General features: G+C 41.0%; 1 protein-coding gene across 1 annotated transcript in view; it reads right to left on the reverse strand.

Annotated features, from left to right (window-relative positions):
• Positions 1 to 25,900, reverse strand: part of sox5 (SRY-box transcription factor 5) — a 161,903-nt gene that overhangs the window by 99,540 nt on the left and 36,463 nt on the right. Inside the window, exon 3 of the mRNA XM_085386798.1 lies at positions 17,565 to 17,657. Within this exon, the coding sequence (XP_085242924.1) occupies positions 17,565 to 17,590 (26 nt within the window). The 5' untranslated portion in view covers positions 17,591 to 17,657. The remainder of the gene's footprint in view (positions 1 to 17,564; positions 17,658 to 25,900) is intronic.

Genomic DNA, 25,900 nt, shown 5'->3' on the forward strand with positions numbered 1-25,900 from the left:
ATAAGTATGAATCGAGATCGCAATTTTCTAACGATTAATCGTGCAGCCCTAGTACCAAAGTATTCTGCAGTCAAATGTGAGACCATCTGTCCATGAGATAAAGCTTGCCTAAAACTGGATCATGCAACAGGACAATGATCCCAAGCACAGCAAATCTGCAAATGGCTGAAAATGAAAAGAGTCGAGCTCTAACAATGGCCCAGTGAAAGTGTGTGTATATATATATATATAACTAGGGATGGGTACCGGTATCGGTTCTGACACAAACGGTAGTAACCAGACCGAAAAACAGCGCACATTTCGGTGCTTTATTTCGGTGCTTTTTTTTTTTCCTGAGCTATGATAGATTCTGTGTTAGATTCTAGCCAATCATTTTACGTTTCCAAGGATAGTAGGCGGGTCCAGGTACGTACGTTCTTTTAGAGCAGAGCTACAGATTAAAAATGCCCAAGGCGAAGCGGTCAAAAGTCTGGCTGTACTTCACAGCAAAATATGCAAACTCAGCAGCAACAAGTGCTTCAAGCTGATACTGTGATACTGTGCAAAGGAGGTAACACCTCAAATCCGATGAAACACCTGGCGACGCATAGCGTTTTTTTAAAAGCCGAGAAATGCGCTGTATTTGATAGCTTGCTGCAAGACCTCACACCGTGCACATCTACTGCGGGTGTGGTGCCTGTTATCGGACCCGGAGTTAGCAACATCCCCCAAAAACCCGAAGAGGAGAGTCCTGGCCCCTAGCCCTGCCAGTGTAGCAGAAATGATGACGGATGATGATGCAGCAGCAGCCGTTCTTCTCTGCGTGAGTAGCTTAATGTTGTTCGTGTGTAATTTACGTTGAGTAGGCTAACCACGTTATTACATTAATGCATGTAAGGTGAACTAGCAAACATCATCATAGCTACATGCGGCTGTCTTCTTGTTTGATGGCAGGTACTTCCTTCACCCCGGCCAAAAAGGCTAAAATGACCAAAGAAAAAGGAAAACAGCTAAACACGAGAGGTTGTTTAGCTGTTTTCCTTTTGTTTAAGCACTGCTTCCAGCCAAGAGTGATACCATATATGCCCCATAGCTGCAGAAAAGGCTAACATTGTTATCTTGTCACAAAAAAACAGCTGAACATGAGAGGTTTGTGGACAAATTTTGTGTTCTCCATTCTTTAAGCACTGGTTTGAGCACCGGCATGGTTTCAAAAGTATCGGTTTGGCACCGGTATCGGATAAAACCTAAACGATACCCATCCCTATATATAACAATTTTTATTTTTTAAATATCAAAACTTAGAATTTCAAATCACGTTTTCTAATGCACTAAATTGACCTAATTTTAAAATCTTGTAAGGATCACTTTTGATGTCCATCTCAAAACGACAGAGGATGTACAGCAATGTACATTAATTTTTTTATTTTTGTTTTTATCATGGCTTTATAATGAGGAGACATGGCACTGAAAAAAAATCTGAAAAGAAATCTATGGAAAGAGTTTATTTTTAACATGACTTTATCTGCACTGGAAAGGTTTTACTCCCTCTGAAAAATAATGTGGGCCATGAAGTCCAAGCCTCAAACCTACAGTACTTATAGTAATCTTTGGGATCTTTATAGAGAGCCTATTTTTGTAGCACTCTAAGTGTTTTACTCCACTTACACATCTTTTAAAAATAATAGATAATAATAGATACGAGCATAAGTAAAGTTGATATAAGTAGGGATCACTCTTATGTATCTGATGAGATCAAGTGAAATCTAATCGAACAACTACAACATCTGGCTATTTCCTGCCCTCCACATGTAAACAGAGGATAACAAAAAGCTAATGAAAGTCACATTGATGAAATTTATACAAAGTATTCAAGGTAAATGTAAATAGGTGGTTTAACTTTAGAGAGAGCCAGCCTAGCTGTCAAACTATGTTGATGACTTTTTGCCTCTTAGTCCAAAAATCAGTCCCCTCTATAAGGTAACACCAAAACATGACACAAAGCAGGAAACAAAATGATCTCAGAGGTTTTCCACACTTTTCTGCAGAACATCTCATCTTTTTTTAAAGTTGCAGCATTCTTCCTGTGTGCCATCTGGGTATTCCTACGCTCCTGCATGAATGTATCATAGAGATGTCTATAGACACAGACCTGTTTACACACTGGCGCATCGTGCTCATCCGTGACGGCCGAAGCGACACCACAGCACACGGCAGCAGCGATGACTTCACTTTTGGTGTTCTGCAGTGAGTAAGAACAGCAGCGAGTATAAGCTGCCTGTTCGATTGTGCTTGTAGTGCCAACTTTCATGCTATAAGTGTCCTAAATAATAGAGTTTATTGTTTATTCTTTATATCAAGAAAGTGATTTTTGGCAAATTTTGACTTGTGAAACTACTAAATTCACCTGTAAACACACAAGCTTGAGTATATTGCAAAAGTGTTTTTTAAGGAGCACAGAAAATGAAAAAGTCGGGATGTCATGGATCTACATCAGCATCGATGTACAGCAGGACATTTTTTATCATTTAATTTCTAATTATTTTTGATTCCATCTTATTTGAATGAAACCACAGGGTCATGCCTTCCATCATCCATTCATTTGACTCTGAGACAGTCTTAATCACACATTTTCTCTGCTTTGGCACAAGGTTACCGGACAGAGAATGCACATGCAGTGTTCAAGCCAGAACCCTTTTGCTGCCGTGCCCCTACGGTGAGCACGCCGCTCTAACCACTAAGGTAAACGCTGCACTGTAAACAAAGCTGTTTTCTTCGCCGACAATGGCAGCGTGGAAAATTAATTAACGATCTGTACTCTTTGTGAAAATTTTAACTCATTCCTAATTAGCTCCTCTCCTTGAAAACATCAAGTCAGTTAATTATGTCTGAGGGAAAAAGGTCTGTTTCTGGTGTCACTTATTTATTAGTAAGCTTCAGTGCTGCGAGAGAGGAAGCGGCTGGAGCAGACAAAGTAAGACGAGAATGAAAGGGAGTCTGTGTCACGGCAGGGTTAATGAAACACTAGCCTGGGAAGATAAATAAAAAGTGAATGATTTACAAAAAAAATGTACAGAAGCACACAAATACACACATGCAAACACAAAGCGTGTTTTTACTTAAGGACACAAACTCACACGCTGTAATTGTCCTGCCACTTGATTACAACACAGACACGGGAGACATTTCCTTGAATTCTTTCTTCTCAACTAAGAGCCAACTTTGGACAAGCATAATTCTGCATCCATTCTTTTCTATGCATTTCCTCTAAAGGTCAAAAGTCACTGCTGCTACTTTTCATATTATGATAACCTTGAGCATCGCATTGTATTTGCACAGGCACACAGTTAAGTGACTCACACATAGAATCATACCTTATAAGCAATAAAGTTAAAAATTATATGCCAAATTCCTGCAGAATTATGACACCTTATACCCCCAGAAGTCAAAGTTTTAGTAATCAGCATTCTTGTTTAGAGTCTTATCTAATTATGTTAAAGAAATTTGGTTAATTGTCTACACATAAGTTTTAAAGTTGTGTATTACAATGTCTAACAGAGTCTCATATATGCTGTTTTTTAAGAAAAAAACATTTCTTTGCAAGGAGAATTACTGGCGTTCAAAAAATTAACCCTTTTCCCATAAGCTTATAGAATCTGAACACTAACACATGAACTTTATAGTTACAATAGTGCCATTCAGGAAACTCCAGGCTTAAATTCTTGTCAAGACGTTTTAAGAATGAACAAGAATTGAATTTGTGTCTTAAGTTTTGTGGCAACAAGATAAATATCACTGGAGTGAGAGCTTTGAATTTGAAAATCTGTCGATAAGGATAATGTAATAAGATCCAAAGCACCAGAAGACGTACTCTGTACTAAAAAAGCAAAAGTCAAAAACTACTGAAATCTGGCCAATGTGCCCTTCAGGGTATTCTCGTTGTAAAGCATTGAACTGCACCCACCACCCTCGAATACTGTTTGATCTTTAGGTCATAGTCGGAAAACAAGCTCTCATTGTCAATGACGATTCTCAACATGACGGTCAATTGGGCACGGAGGTAAATTTTTGCTGTGTTAACATAGAGAATGTGCACGTGCAGGTGGTCTGAATGGGAGTTTAAGGCTTGAGACAACTCTGATTAGGTTAGCGGATGACATCCCTGAGACGAAGCAGGAGAAAACAGCAACTCTCTGCCCAAAGTATTTTCAAATCTGACAGATGTGACAGGTCAAACTAGAGGCTGATTTCTAGTCTCATCATAAAACACAGTAAAATACTTTTAAATATTAAAAAAACAGCATAAATCTAACACTTTTAGACTCTACGCTTTGTTTGTATCCCCAGGAGCTGACTTTACCTCTTCATCCCTTTCTCCCGCCTCTTCCATCACAATCTCTCCCCTCAGTTGTTATCTCTCTCTCTCTCGTTCTTCTTCATTCTTCCCCCCCTACTTTTTCCCCCTGCTCAAAGCTGTCAGGATGTTGCCTCCTTGGGTATGAGGCTGAATGGGGGGATTTGGCACAGTTTCCCTCTCCTTGCTCGCTTCAGCCGTTTTTAAGAGCACATGTTTATGCACCAAATCTCTGCACTTTGTGTTTCTCCACGTCAAGGCACAAGCTCAGCCCCAGATTGATGCGGCCTGGCAGCCCCCTGTGTACTTGCTCTAAGCAAAGAAGGGGGACGACAGAGAGAACAGAAGAAAAGAGAGAGAAATCTAGAGTGAAGAGGAAATGATTTTCTGATTTTCTACACAGGCTTTGTGGTCCTGGAAGGCTGTTTAAATGTGTGTTTTTAAGTCCATTGGTGAGAACAAGAAGAGACTGTGCTATCCACTGCCTGAGGGCTATGCTGAGCCTATATATATATTTAAGCCCCCCCAATGTTCCTTGCTTAACAATAACGCCTACTAGTTTTAATTTAATTCTGTCATTTTTCTTACTAAATAATCCACTTCCAATTTCTGTGTCACAGCTGGAGAAATAAATCTAATCTTATCGCATAGCAGACTGAGTGTGAGGTTTGACAGAGTTTTCTTTTTCATCAGCACTACTATATGTGAAAAAGAACAATAAGAGACAGAAGTGTTTGAGAGTGCGCGCCGTCTGCAGAGGGACAGGTGGGCTAAGAGGACAAGCGCAAGAGCTCTGACAATATGCCAAAGTAAGACACGGGCACGGAGAGCTAAGACGACGACAGACAGATAACAGTCGCTCAGAAATCTGAGAAAAAGAGCAGCACTACTTGATCTTTCCTAGCCAGTTGGCCCATGGGCACACCAGTTGTGGTGAGCTTCCTAAACATCGTGCGGCCCAGCGGCCTCCGTAAACCAGCATGCAGTTTACACCCACACACCATCATTACCAGAGAACAGCTTTTCATACAAACTATTTACATCAGATTTTAATAATGACCAGATCTATGGCCAGTGCAGATGTGTAGTTAATCCTAAGGTGTTGAAACATTACTACAGACATGCAGAAGAAGCACAGCTACTTTGACACTTGGGTCAAAGGAAAAGATGATAAATAGCTGCTTTCTAGTTGTAGTCTGGCTTTTTATGGAGAAACCCAAAGCAGGATATGTAAAGTTACACAAACTGGTGAAGCGACTAACTGATTAGAAACTTTTGGTACTTATACCCTCCATCACCATCACTATGGAGATTCAAGTCACACAGCCTAAATCAACTTTATTTGTAAAACTTTGCTTTAATCCCATTATATATGGCACCTTCAAAAGCTGTGTTTACAAAGTGCTTTGACAGCCCAGCAAAATCCTGAAGATATAAAGAAATTTAACCTCCTAGGACCTGGCGTCCACATATGTGGACATCACATTTTGGGTTATTTAGACTAAAATACTCAATTTTGCTCTACATGGGCCTGATATCCACTTACGAGTGCATTATACTGCTACTGTTCTATCAAAATTTTAAACGAATATCCTCTTATTTTTCTTAAAAACAAAAATAAGGTTGAAAAAAAATCTGGTAATTCTTTTGTTTTTACATTCATTGGGCCACAATATGCCCAAATATCAAAGAGAAATTAAAAATGCATGTCGTGGAAGAGTTCGGGTCTTAGGAGGTTAAAACTGCAAGAAAAAAACTCTCAGCCAAAAAAAAAGAAAAAAAAAGAAAGAAAGAAAGAAAGATTCAAATATGGTGAAATTAGAAACATAAAAAGGGCAAAGACACAAGATTTCAAATGCACCAAAACAAAAAGATTAGATGTGAAGACATCATTAAATTTTAGTTGTGGATTTCTAAGAGTTAAAAATACTGCAGTGCTGTCTCCCTGGAAGCTGTTCTACAATTTCCTGAGAAATCAGTGTAACACTACTTTTGACAACTCAGAAAATTGGAGAACCTGGAAAATAGAGGCAAACTTTAATTTTGAAAAACAAGAAAAAAAGCTAAATGTGGAAAAATTGATAGAGTATCAAGACAGGCATTTGGGCCCAGAAACAGCAGCGTGGAAACTTCTCAACAACAGTAGCTAACATTAGCCAACATTGATCAGCTAGCTAACATGTGAGCTGCGTTGGAAAATTACTCAGTGTACCTTTTCCCTGCAGTAATGGTGAGCACTAGCACGGCCGTTGGACTTACCTATATGGGCAACAATAAACAGTACAATTACAACATGAATGCATGATCGTTAAAATTAAAAATGCATCATAGCTACTTGCTTCTCTCGTCTCTGTACCGTGTAAGCATAAGAGCTTAGTTTCTATTCTTAGCAATAATGTGTGCTACCTTTAAGCCATATCATCGATTTCCTTTACACATATTTTATTGCTCACTTTAACTCATCCTGGAAAGTATGGAAGCTGAAGCTTAAATGGTAAAAATAAAGGGTCTTACGTTTGTTTCATCCAAATAATACTGCAAGCTATACATGGGATATTATAGGCTATTATTACCATGCGCTCACATATCACTTCATGTAATCTCAACATGCAGTGTGCCATGCCGTTTTTATTTTCCAATGTCTGCCGTGGCAACCCCAACACCTTTTACTACAACCTCCCACCCCCACCCTCAAGTCCTTCTTTTCAAACTGTGGGAACACACTGGCACACAGATGGTTAAGCCCATCCTTGTGATGAGTGGGAAGGGTGTGTGTGGTGGGGGGCTTGCTGCAGATGGCACAGAGGGCATCGCCAATCAGCCTACATACACACACATACGCACCTACACAGGGAAATAAAGGGAGAAGAGGAACAAGGTAAAGACATATGGGGAAGAGTTAGAAAGATAGGGATGCATGTATAGATGAAGGTGGGTGTGTGAGTCCTGTGTCCCCGGGCATGCAGTGTACTGTGTACGTGCGATGGCTGCCGTTAATGTAGCGTGGCACACAAAGCCCTGGCATCTCGCTGGCACCTCTGCCCACGCCGTGCCACACTGAGAGGCACGGCGAGGCCTGCCAGAGGGGCTGGCAAGGCCGTGTATGTCTCTGACTTTGTGTACGCATATGCATGTGTTCATTTGCTTGGTGACTGGTTCGGTGTACCTTCTATCTAAATATGTGTAACAAAGCACAATATGTATATACCATGCTGCTTTTGAAGGTGTGTGTCTAAGTATGCATATATTGTGACCCAGCCAAATACCACACACACACGCACACACACACACACACCGGTACCCCTCTCATTAGGAAGACCCTACCCTGTGTCTCTAATGGCTAAGCCTTTGATATGCAATGACGACTAATTCCCTCCTGTGTTCCACTCTCCGCAGACAGCGCAGTCATTAGACCACGGACATGGACACACACATACACACACAGTTGTGTTTGAGTGGGAATCTAATCATTTAACCCGTCCAGAGGTTCTGATTCTCATCTGTCTTTACCTTATCTTCTGAATTGTCTACCGGGGGACTCACTCCCCTCACTTGTAATGTAAATAGAACAATATTTACATAAAAACATTTGAATTTATCATTAAAAACAGCTCTTCTTGATGTGGAATGCGTCTTTCTGCTCTTTAAGGCAATAAGGTGAAGCCTAATTTGCTCGTTGGACTGTTTGTCTTGTATGCATAAGTTATTCTGCCATCAATCTCACACTGTAATGAGGAGGAAAAATCCGAACATTTAAATGTGCCTACTTTCTAAAATAGAGTATGCATTCTACACTGCAGTGCAAACAACTAGCTTTCTTTTTAAACAAAGTTATTTGTAGCATTAAACTCAATTGGCTGGTGTGGAACATCCAAATGAGCTTCACAGCACCTTTAAGGAAAAAAAACAATCATATTTTTAAATGTTTTTGTCAAAGCAATTTCTTTGTTTTTTAAAGATGCTGTAAAAGTAGTGCCCCTCTCTTTTAGCGCATCCTGATCTTAATGGTGTAGCTAGCAAACTGATGAACTTTATTTACTTCTCCATTTACTCCTGTCTCTAGATCTTTGGTTTGTGACTGTTTATGTCTCAGTGAAACAAAACTAAAACTAGGACGGCAACCTCCTTGCAACTAGGAAAAGTCATATACTGAATTATTTTGCCTTTAGAGACTGACTGGAAATAGTTCCAGTGACCAACTCCCACAGGTTGAATGTGCAACATCATTGACAATCGCACATGTCATCTGCAAACAATCATGATCCAACTCAGTCTGGCTGCAACCAGTCTCAGACAAGATTGGTGGAAACTGATGAATAATCACTGCCAAATTCACAAACACAGACACGCCAACACGTTGCAATTTATCTGAGTCAGTATGCACCAATTCATCTGCTACGTGTCTCTTTTCAGTAGGGTGCACTGGTTGGCAGCTGGTTTTATTCTGGTTATATTCCTATACAAATGCAAAAACAAGATTGTCCTGCAGCAACTATGATACTATTTGTGGAGGAATTTCTGGATTTCTCTCTGAAATCTATGAGGTTCTGACTCTGATTTCACAGGTAACTATTGTATTATCACAAATCCCCAACATGACCCCATTCAAACACAAACTGATAGCACACTGACCGTGTTAATGCTGTTCTATCACCCTCTTGGCATCTTGAAGACGGACAGCCGACTGCTAGTGGTGCAAACCTGCTCCCCGACTTTGAGGCAACCATTTCAAAGGAGTTGTTCCTTATAGAGGGTCAACCGCCTGACATCTCTTTATCTTGCACTAGTGAAGACTTGCTACCTCCTCACTAATTTGAGCCTTTTAGCATGCATACACCTGAAGACCACATGTAAGTGCCAGCCTAAAAAGGAAGCAGAGAGTTTTGGTTTAAGTTATAGAAAATAAAGAAAGAGCGGTGAAGTTATGGTCACTGATCTCTTTGTTTGAAATGACAAAGACCTGCAACACAGGTCACATTTGAGTACAGGGTAGTCATGGGGACAAAAACGAAGGTTTTTAGTCATCAGTAAACCTGAGTGTGTGTGCCCATTGTTCTAATAATGCTTCTAATAATACTTTTCTGCACGTCCCAAATAAAACACGATTTCAAACTAAAATGAGGTCAGGAACATTTCCAAAAGTCTCCATTTTAGGAGTCCTAAAATGCCAGGGCAGTGAGAACACTTGGCAAAAGAAAAGGTCGCGTATCATCTATTGCTGTGGGCCATTATTTATTTCTATCTGCCTGTAAAATGATTTAACACTGTTGCCAATTTTGCTTAACGTTGTATTCATTTAAGCTTTAGATTGCCACTAATCTAATCTTATCAATAACACACTCAAGTATTGTACAGGTGATTAAAATAGAAGCAGCAGATGCTAAGACATCATTCAATTTGCTGTTCAGGCTGGATCGAGTGCCAAACACACTGGATCCCACATACCTCTACAAACAAACTAAATGCCCTCCTTTAAAGTTACTAATATATTCACACCACTATTGCTACCTGATGAGCGTTTCCCCCCTCATTTCATAGTCTCTCCACCATCTCTCTCACTCACTCTACAGTGTTTCCTGTTTTTAATATATCTGCAATCCTCACTTAACCATAACCATCACCCTGATCTCTTTGCCCTCTCCGTCTCGTTTCTCTTTTGTTTAATCCTTCCCTAATCCAGCCCTTTTCTCCACTCTTTTCTTTTCCCTTCCCTCCCACCCCTACTCAACCCAGTCCTGTTATCGCTTTATTACCGTGTCCTCAGTTCATTCTGTAGCTATTAACGTGGTGAACAGCTTCACCCTTGCTGATTCCAGCCAGCTAATACAGGTTACACACACTCGAGCTCAGCTGGCTGTGTTGGCACACTACCCTGCTCCTGCAGTCTCTCATCCCGGCATTATAAACCCCACCTAATCAGCCTCAGTGACACATCACGTGTGTCATTGATTTTTAATTAACAATCTGAATTTGAACAACGGATCAGCTTTTAGAGAACTGTTGAATAACTGGTGTGCAAACTATACAACATCAGGAAGTTGTGGTACACCTGAGAGGACAGTGTAAGCGTTGAGTAGCAACACTGAGTCAGAGAAGGGGCTGCGAGGACATACTTAGCAGAGGCCAAGGAACGATTTTGATACTGACAACAGGCTTGGAAATGTGACTATTAAAGTCTGTCACTAGCGACGGTTGCCACAGTTACATTTTATCGCTACTGCGTCAGTAGGTGAGGGTAAGAAGCCAAGGCTCTGGTCAACTGTGGAACAGTGCTCTGTGATGGATTGGGCTTGAACCGATTCTCGATGACAAAAGGTGATAACAGGATTTACCAAATGCTGAGGCGGAGCCAGAGCAGGAGAGGAAGTCATTTATTGACATCTGATTGGCCAGCAATTGTGCCAGTCTAAATTTCATTGGTTGTCACTGATTGCACATCTTGTATTCAGAAGCTCAAAAGGACAAACATGATTTACGTTGTATGATTTCTCCTATCAACCTCAATCTTTAAGTCAGAGAAAATGATCTAAACCACAGACAAAATCCGTTTTGTTTACTCATTTGCTTTAGTTCAGTTCAATTCAATTCAGCGTTTTTAATCTTTCACAATAGACACCAACCCCTCAAGGTGCAAAAACCCTGTAACATTTGATAACACCAGATAACCCCAGCAATCAGTCATCTTCCCTATGAGCACAACTGGCAAAGGAGGGAAGAGAGAACGGCATTTTAACAGGAAGAATGATTCAGCAGAGCTATGTCAGGGAGAAGGAGCCATCTGGGTGAAGGGAACGAGAAGTGAAGAGAATAAAGGACAGCAAAGAGTGACGAGGACAAATCAAATTATGAGAGAGAGTCAATAACATGCAGCAGTGGTATATCAATACATGGGGAGTGAAAAAGAGGTGAGCGCTGTGGGTAGCAGGGGAAGTCCCCAGCCTACTGAAGTATAACTAAGGGATGATTCAGGGTCACATAATCTTAAAAATAAAAGCTGATCCTTTTTAGAATCGCGGGAGCGATGACCCGATCCAAGATGTCAGACAAAGAAGCAAGAACTGGTGGTCAGTAAACAGCTCTTACTTTCCTTTGCAAGCTGCACAGTGCAGACATTTATGTTGAATAATGAATTGAAATATATCAGTTTGCTCCTTGAATTTGGCAATCAGATGATAGTAAAAGCGCAATCTGCTTGGAATGCGAATACTCCTCCAAATGTTGTACGATGTGTTAAAGGCAGTATAGCTTTCTTTTTCATTTTGTTTTTATTTTATCTTTTCCTATAATGAATGAGAAATAACATAACGTATATTTTTCCGGTGTTTAGCAGCAGGCATTGACATAAAGTAGGTATGAGAGAGGCAAAATGACGTTGTGTCACTTACAACAAATACAATAAAATGTTGTATTTAATGGTTAGCTTCAATTTGTCTCCTTAACATTCCGTATCAATGACTTTCATCAGCCCAGTGCAGTGTTATATGTAGGTGATTTTATAGGTTTATAAGCATTAAAGCTCTTTAAGTTAGGCCAAAGTTCTTCCCACCAGACGAGCAAAGGCGTATTCCTACCCTTAAAGATCATTAGAGTCAACACAGGCATAGAGGTTGCAGATTCACCTGTCCTGGTCGACTTTCACTGTCTGCTTTCCCACTGACAAATCATGTAGTCCGCTAAATCAGCCTTATCCATGCTGCTGGAACATCCAGCAGAGACACAGTAGAGACAGAGAGGATAGCTCTCAGTAAGCACTGACACAAAAGCTGGTTAATACTATTGTTCATGACACAGTGGCGTTTGGCACCGAGGCAGCATGTGTTTGTGTGTTCATATATGTACATACAATTCCTTATGTCAACACACGTGTGTGTGTGTGCTTGCGTGTACATGCATGTATCCGTATGTGCGTATCCACAATACCGGGCTGCAGTTAAGTGAGTAAATGCATTAAAAGGGCTGTTGCGGAGCCCTGCTCGCTCATTGCCCGAGATAATGAGGACGTTTTCTGTCTTCAGTTCAATCAGCACTCCCGGCTCTGTGAGACGGGAGAGCCTAGCAGATGCACGGCACGTAGCAGATGTGTGCTATTGGAGTGACATCTGAAAGTAAAACTCTAGAGCCTTTTTACGACATTGTGTGCTGCTGTTTAGATGCCCGCGATTTGCTGGCACCGAGCGATGGTGACAACAGCAACTCAGGGAACAAGCAAAGGCGCAAAAGAAAGAGGAGAGAGAAAAGGAAAAAGGCAAGGAGAAAAAGGGAGGAAATCTTTGGCAAGGGCCTCGTCTTTGAAGTGATTTGGAGAGAGATGACATACAAAATTAGAGAGTAGCATTTCGCCCTCTCCACTTTGACTACACATTAAACGCAACAGGGAGAAATTTTTCCCCACAAAGATAAATGGCGCAGGGGTGCGCCGCGGTCCCTAAACAACAAAGATTACCTTGTCTGCTCGCTTTCAGAATCTGTTAGGATTTCAAGCCGTTTGATTAAAGTTTTGTTGGGTTTGTTTCTGATTCAGGTACATATAACTTTCCAACTATTCAGTTCCAACTTTTCAAAAGCCAACTGGAAAAAAAAATTACTCTTTTTCTCTTCAATCATCTCTCAGCCAATCAAAAACAGATCCTTGGCCAAAAACACTTAAGAGGAAAAAATATATACAAAGTGTTTGTCGCATACAAAAGGCAAGAAATCTGAAAGAATAAATGGCGAGGATTTATAGAGGGACTTCTTTCATTGTATACTATAGAAAAGGGAGACGGTTTAATTGGACCAATAGTGTCTCGCTGGCTCTGAGTAACATGATAAGTAGCTGCTATGTTCAGATCCTATATGTCTGTTCATCTATATATGGCGGTGTATCAGAGTCATACGGTTTCCTTATTCTTTACTAACAAACAACTGCTATTTACTATTCATTGTGGTATAAATTTCACAAGGGTCAAATCAACAGGACAACTTCAGCCATAATTACTTAGAAACAAGATGCTTAAGTAGGCTGTTTCATACCACACCACGCAACACTTGCCTCTGTTCAGAGTTATTAAAAACAGTGAAAATTGCGTGAAAACAGAATATGTGAATAATGACGGCGGCGTTAATAAAACAAAAGCACGTGGAAGATTTAAATAAGCATCTGGAGTCGAGTAGAAGCAGCCATATACCACGCGTGAGTCACACAGAACGATCCTATTCTTCTGTGAAGAACAACGAGGTGCCCTAATTTATTTGTCAATTAAGCAAAAAGGAAACTTTTCAAAGCTCTGCAAAACTATTTTACCCCCGATTCCCACAAAAGGAGACAAAATGTATTCAAAGATATATTCACCATAAAGATAAAGATCCAATTTAGACGGTGTGTAGGTGAATGTTAAACAGATTAGTGGGCACACTTGGTGAACATAAGAGCATTCTTCATTCACACGAACACACACACACATATTTATTTGTGCCTTTGAAAATGATGCATTGTGTGAACATATATTGTATAGTGCGAGGCTGATCTAGAGGGAGTTTTATTGTTGTGCCCACGGGAGCAGATGTCACTGGCACTAACTCAATACTTTCTCTCATTCTGTCTCTGTTTGCTCTCATGCTGCGCTCCTCTCTCCCTCTCTCTCCATCTCGGGGTGTGTTTTTCTATCCGTCTCCCTTTTTTTGCTTGGACCAGATGGAGAGATGCTCTGCTCCAAACCTTTCTCACTCAGGATCACAATGCTCTCAGTCATGTGATCCGGTCTGCTATTTCCTGCCTCTCTCTCTCTCTCTCTGTCGCTTTCTCTTTCTATCCATAAGCGCTCGTTCTTCTCCTTCTTTCTCAGTATCCTCTCCCCCCTGACAAAGCCTGACAAAGGCCTTTCATTTCTTCTAGCCTGCTTGTCCTCTGTGTGTTTGTACTGTACCAAAGTAGTCTCCCTCTCTCATTGTATTCTCTCTCTCTCTTTGCAAAGAAGGTGTCTAGGGGCTGCGGGGGCCCTGCTCTGAGACAAGGGGCCTGCCTCGGCTCAGCGAGGGAGGTGGCAGGGGTGGGAAGGGGTCTGTGTGGTGAGTGAGAGAACGAGGGGAAGAAGAAAGAGCAAAAGCGACAGAGTATATTATTTCATTAACTGCTTTGGAGCTCGGCAGGGATTGGGGAGTAAAACCTTGCAGCTCTGTGTGTGACAAGGGCGCGACCTCCCGCAACCTGGGAACTCAATCCACACACTGCGCCGCTTTCATCTGATACTGGGGGTGTGTGAGAGCTCTCAGTCACTGGTGCTGGCTGGCTCGCTGAGGGTGCTAAGCTTTTTAGTCAGGGCCTGCTGAACGGAGGAAAGGTGGCGAGAATGACGGAGGGAAGGGACGCGAGAGGAGGAGGAAAGGAGGGAAGGTAAAGTGACTAGAGTAGGGAGGGTAGGTAAGGAGAGGACAGGGGGGGTTTGCCTGAGCCCCGGTAAGACAGAATTGGGCATTGTCGCCGAGCAGAGTAGAGCCGAGCTAGCCCATTCTGTTGATCTGAGCAGGATCCCGGAGAAAACAAAACTGCATTGTTCCCCGCAGATGGAAGCCAGTGTCTCCTGGGTAACAGCATTAATCTCCCCTTTTCTCCTGCTTCCTCTCTTGTCGGGGCCATAATCGGTGGGCTCCTTTCAGCAGCCGAGCCAGCCTCAAAGCCCATGCTCCTAACTAGCCTCCTAATTAGCTGCAATTACAATGAAGACAACATGATGAGATAATAGAAATTTGCAAAATAATGACATACCACGGGAAAATATTCCTCCTCCCCAAGCACCATTTTTTTCCCTCCGGGAGAGGCACAATGAAGAGCCGGGGCCCTTTTCTGAAAGCGGGGAGCTCAGAAAAATGGTGGCGCATTATGTGGCATAGAACCCTATTGTCTGCCTTCTGGTTGCTTCAATCAACAGGCCATTGTCTGGCTGCTTAAATCAAAATGACTCAAATACGGGCTCCGTAATGATGCCCTCTCAGCACCGCATACTGAACACAGAGACAGATTGAGGGAGAGAGGAGAGGAGCTAACCATGCAATGTAACGCAGGGCAAAATAATTAAGATGAGGTAAGAAAAGGGCCCGATCATCAAATATCCCAAAGTGTTGAAAATCAGGTGGGAACAACAGAGAGCAAGGAAATCAGCAATGGGACTGCCATTGACATTACACAGTAGTTTTCATCTGGACTTGTTACACATTAAATATTTCTGAGTACAACACGTCACAACTTCATGAAATCGAACGTGACAGCGAGTGAAGCAGTAGGAAAAAGGTGGAAAGACAGAAGCGGAATAGCAGGATAGAGGGAGGAGGAAGATGATAGAGGGAAGGAGGAGACTGAGGTAGACAGCAGGTGGTAGTCATGCACAGAGGAACATTTTTAACAACTCTGATCGGTAACGAAGGACAGAGTTACTTTTCTATTAAAACACTTTACTTAGAAGAAGAAAACCGATGGCATGTTTACTCTTTGCTTTTCTATATGCTTTGTTATAGCTGCTGTGAATACTATCAGTCCTTTTGTTGGTTGTTTTTCAATATAACTAACATTAAAGTGTTAATAACTTGTGTAAATTAGATATAAATAAATATTAAGGAGCTAGGATTTTTAATGGAATACAGTGACCATCACTCCTGTGTTCCAGTGGCCATGCTATTGTAACAGATTGTTGTGTTGGAATAGCTTTTGTTGGTCACAGAACAAATAGTGTGGCTAGGTTTGTCCATCATAATGGGTTTAATGATAGTCTTAAAATATCCCATAAAAAGATCTCTTCTATCCAAAATTCCAAAAACAGACTGACCGTAATAAGAACAGGAAGAGAGACAGAACTTTCTCTGCTCCCTTTCAGTTATTTTCATTCCCGTCCTTTTACTTGACAAAATTCAGACGTTTTTGGTTTGTCTGGAATAATAATTCAAGCATAAAAATACTGGCATGAACCAGTGTTGTGTCTTCACGTGACAGATATGTTATATGTCAAGGAAAAACTATACTTTAAACTGTATCTTTGTTCTCAGTTTTTTTGGTTGAATATATGGAACATTTAAAGATATAAAATAAAATAGCATTTCTGTACCAACAAGGCTGGCCTTTCAGTTAATCCAACTGCTGTTTATTGAAGCCTCATCATAAACGACCTCAATGGAAGGGAAACAGGGAGAAAATACTGAGGCATGCCAAATTACACAAGAACTGGACTGAGCGATGAATCAATTTAAAAGGAGCTCTGTCATGGTTTGGGGCTGCATTTCAGCCATTGGTGTTATGGATGTTATCACTGATCACTGGTCATATTTTGATCAACCACGCAACACCATCTGAAAAGCAGTTAAAGCATAGGTGGAAAGATAAACACAGGCCTCTCCAGTGCTCGGGCTTCAACAATATTGAAGAAGTGTGGGATCATCTTGATAGAGAATGGAACAAACATCCAAAGAAGAGCTGTCCTTCAAGAAGCCTGGAGAACTATTCCTGAAGACTACTTAAAGAAACTACACGACAGTTCCTCAAGAGAGTTCAGGCACTTTGGAAGAATAAAGGTTCAAGCTCTTTACAACAGTACAGATTCTGTTTTGGCCTTGCATCCTGTATTTCCATGTGTGTTTGCACATGTTTTAATAAACCACTGCAACTAATTACTCATTTCAAGAAATGAGGGACAGATCAAGACTTTTGCACAGTATTATACCCTAAAACTCTCTAGGTTGGAAAAAAAAAAACACCCGACAAGTCCTCAGCTGGCACTTCTATTAAACAGTACATGCAAAACACCAGACACAACACTCAAGAGGAGACTACTGAAGGCTGGCCTTCTACACAGGGTTGTTAAGAAAAGGCCATATGTGACCTGACCAAGAGCAGGACAAGATTAGAATGAGCAAAAGCACACTGGAGCGAGAAATATCGAAAGATGAAGGAGAGTGAGTGTGAGGCCAAAGTCTGAGGATTGGTACTGGATAAAACAAAGATTATCACAATGCTATGACATGCTGCTTGAGTCGAGTGAGTTTCCTCTAACCACAGGATAATTACCCAAAAGACAGCTTCAAACTCTGTAGGAACTATTTAGAAGAGTAGTTTGTAGTTTGTACAGTTTGCTCTGAGAACAGTGAAGTTCAAGGAAGTATAAAAACCCCCAACTTTGGTATTTTCTTTGGATCAAATATATTTTCTTTTCTCCTGAAGTATTATTTTTAGCAAATAATTAACATGAGAGGCGACTTTCTTTCTCACCTGTCTTCAGGCTCGGCGTTCTTCATAGCTCTCGACTTCTAGCAGGTTTGTGGGTCTGAAGCAGTCTGTCTGACACACAAACACACAGCAAGACTGACATATTGACAGACAGATAGGCAGAAAAACATGCAGACAGACAGAGAGACAACAGACATATGGACAGACAGACAGGCAGATGGACAGAAGGGCAAAGGTTAATATGCAGGAGAAGGGCTGAGAGTGTGTGAATCTGTGCATGAATGTTGGGTGTGCATGTGTGTCATGACAGCTGGAAGCTTGTGTTGTGAAGCTGAACACCTGAGACTGGCACAAACACAAACACACATCCGCACTACGACAGTAGCACATAATTTTCTTTTTCGTTTTTTTCCATTAAATGTGATGTTAATTAATCCTGGTCTCTTGTAGTTTTAATCCCTGTGGCTTCTTCACTGGATACCAGATAATGCCATCACTACCTTTTGCCCTCACATGAAAAAATACATACAAAGCAAAATGGATTCCTTCTGAAATGACAAACTTTATTTATATTTATAAAGCTTGCTAAAATTTTTATATCAGCCACTCGTAGATCCCCAACATGACAGATCTGCGGATCAGCTTATTTGCTGAGTTCATGTGCTTCAAAGTCTGGTTTGACGTTGAAGTTAACCCTCGGAAGTCAACACTAAACCACCATCCAACAGCCAGCAACCTCCTACAACCACTTGCCAACCTGTCAGGGAATATACATTTTTCCCTAGCGACCAGTGTTTTTCAAGGAATTGCTGACTAGTCTTCTAGCGATGTGTTACCGAGGCCTAGACAAAGAATTTAAATGTATTTACAGTGCCTATTATAAAGTGTTACCCAGCTGAGATGTACATGAACCAAACATGTTAATTGTAATCTCATGTGACTGATCTGCACCATTTAAAGTAAAATGTTCTTTCACAATTCCTTATAGTAAAGTGGACCGGAATTTATATAGCCTTATCTAGTTTAGGCTTAGTACTCAAGGTGCTTTTGCACAGCAAAACCCCAACTGTCATTCAGACAGCTAGAGTGATTAAACGATTAGCAGTTAGTGATGCAGTTAAAAACTTCAGGGTAATCCCATTGAAAGATGCTGGTATTAATCTGCCGGGTGTAGGAGGTCACAGGCAGAGGTGCAGCAACCTTAAAAAGCAGAAGCTTCGTTACCTCTTCCTAAACACAGAGGAGTCCTGTTGAGTAATTAGCTTGTGTCAGATAAGTTGACAAGCTCGTTAACACGCCACATCATCCGATACTGCCGCCTTTGTTTGTGTAGGCTTCTGAGAGGAAGTTAGCAGTCTAATTAGCATAATTACAACTGCTGATTTATATGGGTGTAATTAGCAAGCAGATTTCTGCATGTTGTGGTCTGATGGAGATATGCTGCTGCGAAGGAAGAAGCTGGAGACCAGATTCTCTTACGCTTTGCAGTATGCCAGAGTCATGTACACACAGTTCTTTTAGTCCTCCACACACATATGGATAAATACATTTAGTACAAAGATGGTTAAAAATAAATACATATATGTCTAAACTGTACATACACACCAGTCACTTCCCTCTAAATATTTTCAGAATAATAGCAGCAGGAGAACATTGAAACTTTTTGCCTCCATTAAAGGTGAATAAATCTAACAAACGGTTTTCGGAACCTCTACTTAAAGCATACCAGTTTGTTTTTTTTGATACCAGATTACATGGTCTGAATCCCCGTCAGGAGATTTAAAGATTCTTCAAAATAAATTTCACGCGCCTAATAAAGAAGCACTTTGAGTGGAGGCACTGAGAGAACAAGAATGGAGGAACAAAACAGAGGCATGATCCGTCTGACAACTTGGCCTTAATTGCACCAGACGTTCACAGTAGGACAGTGAATTAGTGCAGTTACCTCTCATCACTACTGTAAAAGCCCGGGGTCGGTAGATTATTGTACCACACTCACATACAGCATAGACGTGCTAATACACACAGTGCCGGGTGCTGTCTGGTGATCTTAGCAGTTTTCTAGGTGACATGGGGTGAAATTGGGGTCAAAATGAATCTCAGTGCCAAACCAGTTAACACAACAATGTGGACACTGGGAGTGTCCTGGTGGGGCACCATGCTAAGACTTATTTTGTCTCCCTGGCATGGCAGAGGACAAACCTCTTATTTAATCATCAAGGATTCTCTCATGAGCCAGAAAGGTGTTACTCTAATTGGAAAAGGGTAAAGTGTAAAGATAAAATGATGCATTTTAAAGCAGTGTGTGTATCAACTAAACTCAGACATGGGTGGACAGTTAGTTACTTCACCCCTACAGAAGAAGGACAAAAATGTTAAAAACTAAGAATTTTCTAGCATACAAGAGCAACAAGACTGCATCGTCAGATGCTTCTTTTTTTGTCATGTAATAATGAATTGAAGCTTTTAAGAAATAACAATATATAACAAGTTAATGTGACAAAACAATATCACAGTATAAAAACTAAAAATCTTGTTATAAACTAGAAAGTAAGTCACAGGAGCCCAAAAATTCTGAGGATTATGAAAAATGACCTGAAACATAGTTTTTTTTCTCCCCTCTGTTTTTGCTGGTTTGTCAGGATAAATTCAGTCGCTATTTGACTTACAAGCGAATCATTTCAGCTTTATTAAATCTATGGAACAACATCTATCTCATGTGGCCCTATGAAGGGTTCCCAGCCCTCACAATCGCGAACTATTGCCCTCTAAGACTCATTACAAATCATAATTAGAGGGTTTTTTTTATTTAAATTGATGTCTTTAGCCTCTTATTATTATGCAGCATGATTTAATCTCAAATATTGACAAACAGAATTAGCAAATAAGAGGATCCTGATTCCAGGTAAGTTGACAGTCACATGCTGTAAATGTCATCGAGATGACAGTATGCATCAGTTTAAGTCCTGGCATGTATTTACACATGCACAGATTTCCTTTTAGCCCGTGTTCGTGCCATGGCCACACACACAGACACACACAAGCAGGGACCAGTATAAAGGCCTGATTGATTTCCTCACACACACACACACACACACACACACACACACACACACACACACCAATGGATTGGGATGTGTGCATTTGTCACTGAACATGCGTGCATGTAAGTTGTGGATTGACTGTATTAATTAATGCAGTGCAGATGAGTCCCCTCTGAGCTGTCTAATTAGACATTAGCATGGAGATGTAATTACCTGAGAGGGCTCAACACGTTTCACTTAACTACTCTCCCTCCTGCATGGCACACTGAGCAGGTAGGGCTCAGGCTGACTGGTTTGTGTGTGAAAACGCCGATGTACTGTACTGAATGTGTGAATTTGGCTGCATTTTAAATGGAGTTTTTATGCTCTTTCAGATGCAGATGGTAGCAGTAGATTGCAAAGACCTAATTGATCTGCTCCTAAAAACAAGCTCCCCTTGTCCATCCCTCTGTCCCCTACTCTTTGTCAATCATTCTTTCTTTTTCTTCCATCTGTGATACACTGTAGCAGGTCATCCTTTTTTCCTTCCCCTCTCTTGAGTAGAAGTGCATTAGGCTTCTCTACTGAGCGACATAGGTTCGATTCTTGATCAATATCCACCACTCTACTGGCGGAAGAAAAATAAAAGGTCCCTCTCTGCTCTTCAGTCTCAAAAAGCCTCCCTTCCTCTTGGAGGAGAGAAAGAGAGCCCAGATCTGTGAGATCTGTTTGCCAGCGTCACCATAGCAACCATCACTGCCAACCTTGACACTGGAGTTGCATTGTCTGGGACCCTGACATTAGATAAATAAATTACACAAACCTTTGCTCAAATATCAGATAAATACATACAAAAAAATGCAAAAATCAACAAATTTCTACGGTCTTTGATCAAAATAATCCAAAAATGAATGCATAAGCATGACGCACGATTTTATATGCATGTACAAACACAAAATCATCCACAACCAAACACACACTAAAAATTTGCCATCCTCTTTGATAAAAACAGACTGTTAGGCTGAGCTCAGAGGAGACTGTCAATACAAGACAACAGATTGTGAGAACCCCATGAACTCCAATACAGCCTGCAACACACCTCTTAGAGCACCAGGAAGAAATCTATGGGCTGCTGCAAGCATTGTCTTCTTATCTGTAGATGGTTCTGTCCTGCTTCCTATGAGGATCAATAGCATTAGCATGTCTGACAGAGAAAGAGAAAGACAGCCAGAAAAAAACAAAGATTAGAAGAAAAACATGCTACAGCCGACTGCTGCTCTTTGTCCAGAGTCCAAAAGTCTTTTAAAAAGATGATTAAAAAATATACGTTTTTCTTTTAAATGGGATGAACCAGCATTAAAAGCAAACTGATTCTGGTACAGTGTTTAGTTAAGGGAAAATAAGATTTTTTTAAACTAACCCGATGAGGCTAACAGGACTGACACAACTACAATAATGAAAGCAATGTCCAATAGCCAAAAAAGCAAGTATAGTAGTATGGACATCACCCAGTTTTGTGAAAGATGGAGACAGTAACACACTGTATCTAAATGAGAGTATTACATCTGAAATAATTAAAAAGAGTACTCATTTAACTTAAACAGTTAAAGCTATCAAAGACACCAAGAGCACACAAGCTAGCTCACGGCTCTAAACAGCTGTGGTGACACGGATGTGCTGCACATCATGAATGTGCAGCAATACAACTTGCTGGCATGGCTACAGCTAATGACAATTCAGATGACACAGCTACTGGCGGTACTACAGAAGAAGCGACAATTGATGTAGTTTTATAAATAAATCAGTTCAAATTCTGACGGGAAAATACAAAATGTGACAAAGTCGGGCAATACATTGAATAAGTCACAGCAAATTTCTGTTAATTATTACCAAGGTGAGACTATGAACCAACAATCGCAGAAGTTTCTACAGAGCTGAATTTCAAGTTCTTGCTTAGCTGCTGACTTTATCTGTTTACAGTAGATGCTAGCTCCTACGGAGGAGCCTATCCAAGCTGCCGCTGAATAAGAAGCCGGCCACAAGACACCTATGATCAAATCCAGGGTCACCAGTTAGCCTAACGTGCATGCATCTTTAGACATGCAAACTCGACACAGCAGGATCCAAGAGAGTCGGCTCGCTCAGACCCTCTTGCTCAAGATTGTTTGAGGGTGCTAACTACTGCAGCACCACGCTGCTTGCCATTAAACCACATTATAATATAATGAGCTGAAAAAATGTTAAAGAGCTCAGCAAATCCTAGAGATAATAAATAAGCATGTGGTCTAGTCTTGATGCTGATTAGTTCAGTTACCAATGTATACTTTTTAAAACAGGAAACTAACTGATTTACACAGAGAATAAAGGGAGATATTATGATAAAATGCTTTGGTTTATATGTACCCCCAAAAGTATGAAAACAGTCTGAGGTGACCTATTTTCCATACTGAATGTTTCACGGCTGTTATTCAGCTGGTCAGGCTAAGATAAATTGAGTAAAAAGTTTTGATTCCCCAACACTAAAGTGGTGGCGGCTACAAGAGAATACTAATGGAATCGTGAAGCAGCTTATCATGTGAATGAGAACAATAATGAGGAGACAAAGCAGAGACAAATCCATTGTAAGTGAGGTGGAATTATGTCGGCTCAGTGGATTATAAAAGGCCTTGATCCAGTGGGAGTTGAAAAACATGGCGTCTGTTCTCACACATTTTTACACGCGCACACATTCGTGCACGCTACAGCATGTCAGAAACACGCACACAATAATACACACTAACATCAAAACACACATATGCATAACACACAACTGTACACACACAGAAATAACCACAAAGACATAAACGTCAAACCTTGATATCTACTCGTGCTGCCAGATAATTGAATTAATTCAGCCGAGGAACAACTTCACAGATTAGTGACTTAACTTTCCAATAATAAGAAAAAACTCAGCCACGCGTGATAATTACATTTGTCTCAAATGAGGGCAGCCGTCGAAATGGATCATGTATTGCCATGCGTCCACAGTTTAACCCACACGCTCGCATGCACACGCACAGACACCTCCCCTAAGTGGCTGTGAGATAAAGACATTTTTACAATTGGAAAACAGAAGAAAGGCAGTGTGAACGTGGTTTCAGTGTATTTGCTGCAGATACATCAGGCTTCATTACTTCAATATGGAATATGGTATGTATGCACTGTCTATGTACTGTCAAATTTCTGCTTGCCTTTTATTCCTTCAAGTAGTTCTCTTAGTTCTGATTAAAGGGCAGTTGTTTCTACCACTATATTTTAATGCTATGGGGTACCATCACCAGCTGCTCTCCTAGGCTGTGATGCTGGAGTTCTTCAGACCGCTGAATTCAAGCAGCTGGATGACATTAAGGACCAACAGCAGCAACTTGGCTAGCAAGCTAGCTGACGGTAAGTACCAAGGCTAGTTGGTAGCAACAACTCAACTTTCAAAATGAGAATGCTCTGCCCCTTTTACATCGGAAGCCAGACGTCAGAACTAGGAGTGAAGTCACTCCTGATTTGACATTGTTTCAAGTAGCAATAGTCGGAAAAGCAGGCTTTCTTTTGGTCCCTGGCAAGGTAAAGCCATTCATGCATCTCTAGCAGTACAATGCAATGCCTTCTTTTTTTTGCACTTAAAAACACAGCTGTGCCATTTTCATGGGTTGAGGCTGGTCAGAGCTCTTTGTGTGGCTTATTTAGTGCGGCACAAATAAACAACAGTGATAATACAGATTGCAAAAACCATAAAACCTGCAAAGTCGGGTTTGGCTTCTCGACTTTTCGAGTTGGAAATCCAACTTGGAATTTCAAACTTTATATGGAATGTAGTGTAAGAGTGAGGGGATTCAACCAAACCATTTATTGGGAGTAACACTAAGCAATGCTTTTTTCCCCCAAACTGTCTTAAACCTCATTTGGAAAAACCAAATTTAAAGCTGATAGATCATGTGGAACTTTAGTTTGCATAGCAATGCCAATCTGCTCATTGTCAGGCCCATCCAAATCCTCTATATTTTTGCTTGTGAAACAAGACGGAAAAAAACAGAATCCCAACTCTATCAGAGCCACGGCTGAGTCACAGTTCAACCTGTATTCAATTCAGCTGTGTCCAGTGAACAGTCAAGGTTAGAAATATGTGGCATCAGTGGCTGACCCTTTTCTAAAATGTATTAGAAAGCTTTCCAAGGAGTTAGCTGTTGTAGCAGCAAATTAAAGCTCATGATTGCCAAATTAAAGTGTAAAGTGAAAAGCAGTCCAAAAACTGTAACAAATTTAAGCCTTTACCTTAAACATTAAACGAGTTACAACAAATTCCCTTACTAAAGAGGTTAATTTTATCTGGATCTCATAAAAACAGCATGCATATACACACACAATCATCCAATCACGAGTAACGTCTTGCAGCGGACAGGCAGGTAGAGAGGAAGCTAAGAAAGGTGCCATGCCGTACTTCATAGTCCCACAACACTGAATTCTCAAACTGCAAAAACAAGCCATAAAAATTCCAGAGAGTTCATTGAAAACCTCTCTAGTTACCCTTCACTCCCCCCTCTCCTTCACCATCCCTCTCTTCCTCCCTCTTCTGCCTCTCCTATTTCTGTCTATTGTCAGTACAAAGCATCACATTCAGGCCCCAATGACTTCTCTTATGGCTGTGGTAGGCTAAACGGACAATGGCCGTATGGAGACAAAAGCTAGTTTATTAGGCTGAAGAGTGACAGAGTAACAGGCTGTTTGTGTGTGAGAGAGAGAGATGGAGAAGGAAAAGAGGAAGACAGAGAAAGAGTGGCCCTCTGCGTTCCATTGTGGCTGGACCCACATCTGGTGGCCATGTGTGACCGGAGCAGCAGGGCTAATGATGGGCTTCCTGAGGCCAGCTCAATTAGGCCAGGCCTCACCGGACTCCCAGAGAGAGAGAGGCAGAAAGAGAGATGACTATCGACATGCTGGTTTACCGTTTGTGTGTGTTTGTGTATATGAGTCAATCTCCACTATATACATTCCCCTCCTGCTTACGTGTGTATATAGACAAGCGAGTCTTTCCTCTACTGATGTGTGTTTTCAGGCATTTGTGTACATGTAGTTCACCCTGACACACTCCTGATTTTCTTTTTTTTCTTTTTTTTTAAACAAAACAACACCTCCCTTCAACACACATACACAAGCATGCGTACACACACCCTCCCTCCTAAGCAGGCTAAAACTAACGAACAAGCTGTAAAGCCATTAACGGTTAGGGCACTGCTTTGATGGCCCCAATATACAATTTCCAACACACTTAAAATTACACAGGGCAAGAGCTTGCAACCATGTCCTAAGGCATCTGTGCCCATA

This window comes from Rhamphochromis longiceps, linkage group LG17, assembly GCF_057381845.1.
Source record: "Rhamphochromis longiceps isolate RC_006_pf linkage group LG17, R_longiceps_female_GT1.1, whole genome shotgun sequence".
NCBI classification, from domain to species: Eukaryota; Metazoa; Chordata; class Actinopteri; order Cichliformes; family Cichlidae; genus Rhamphochromis; species Rhamphochromis longiceps.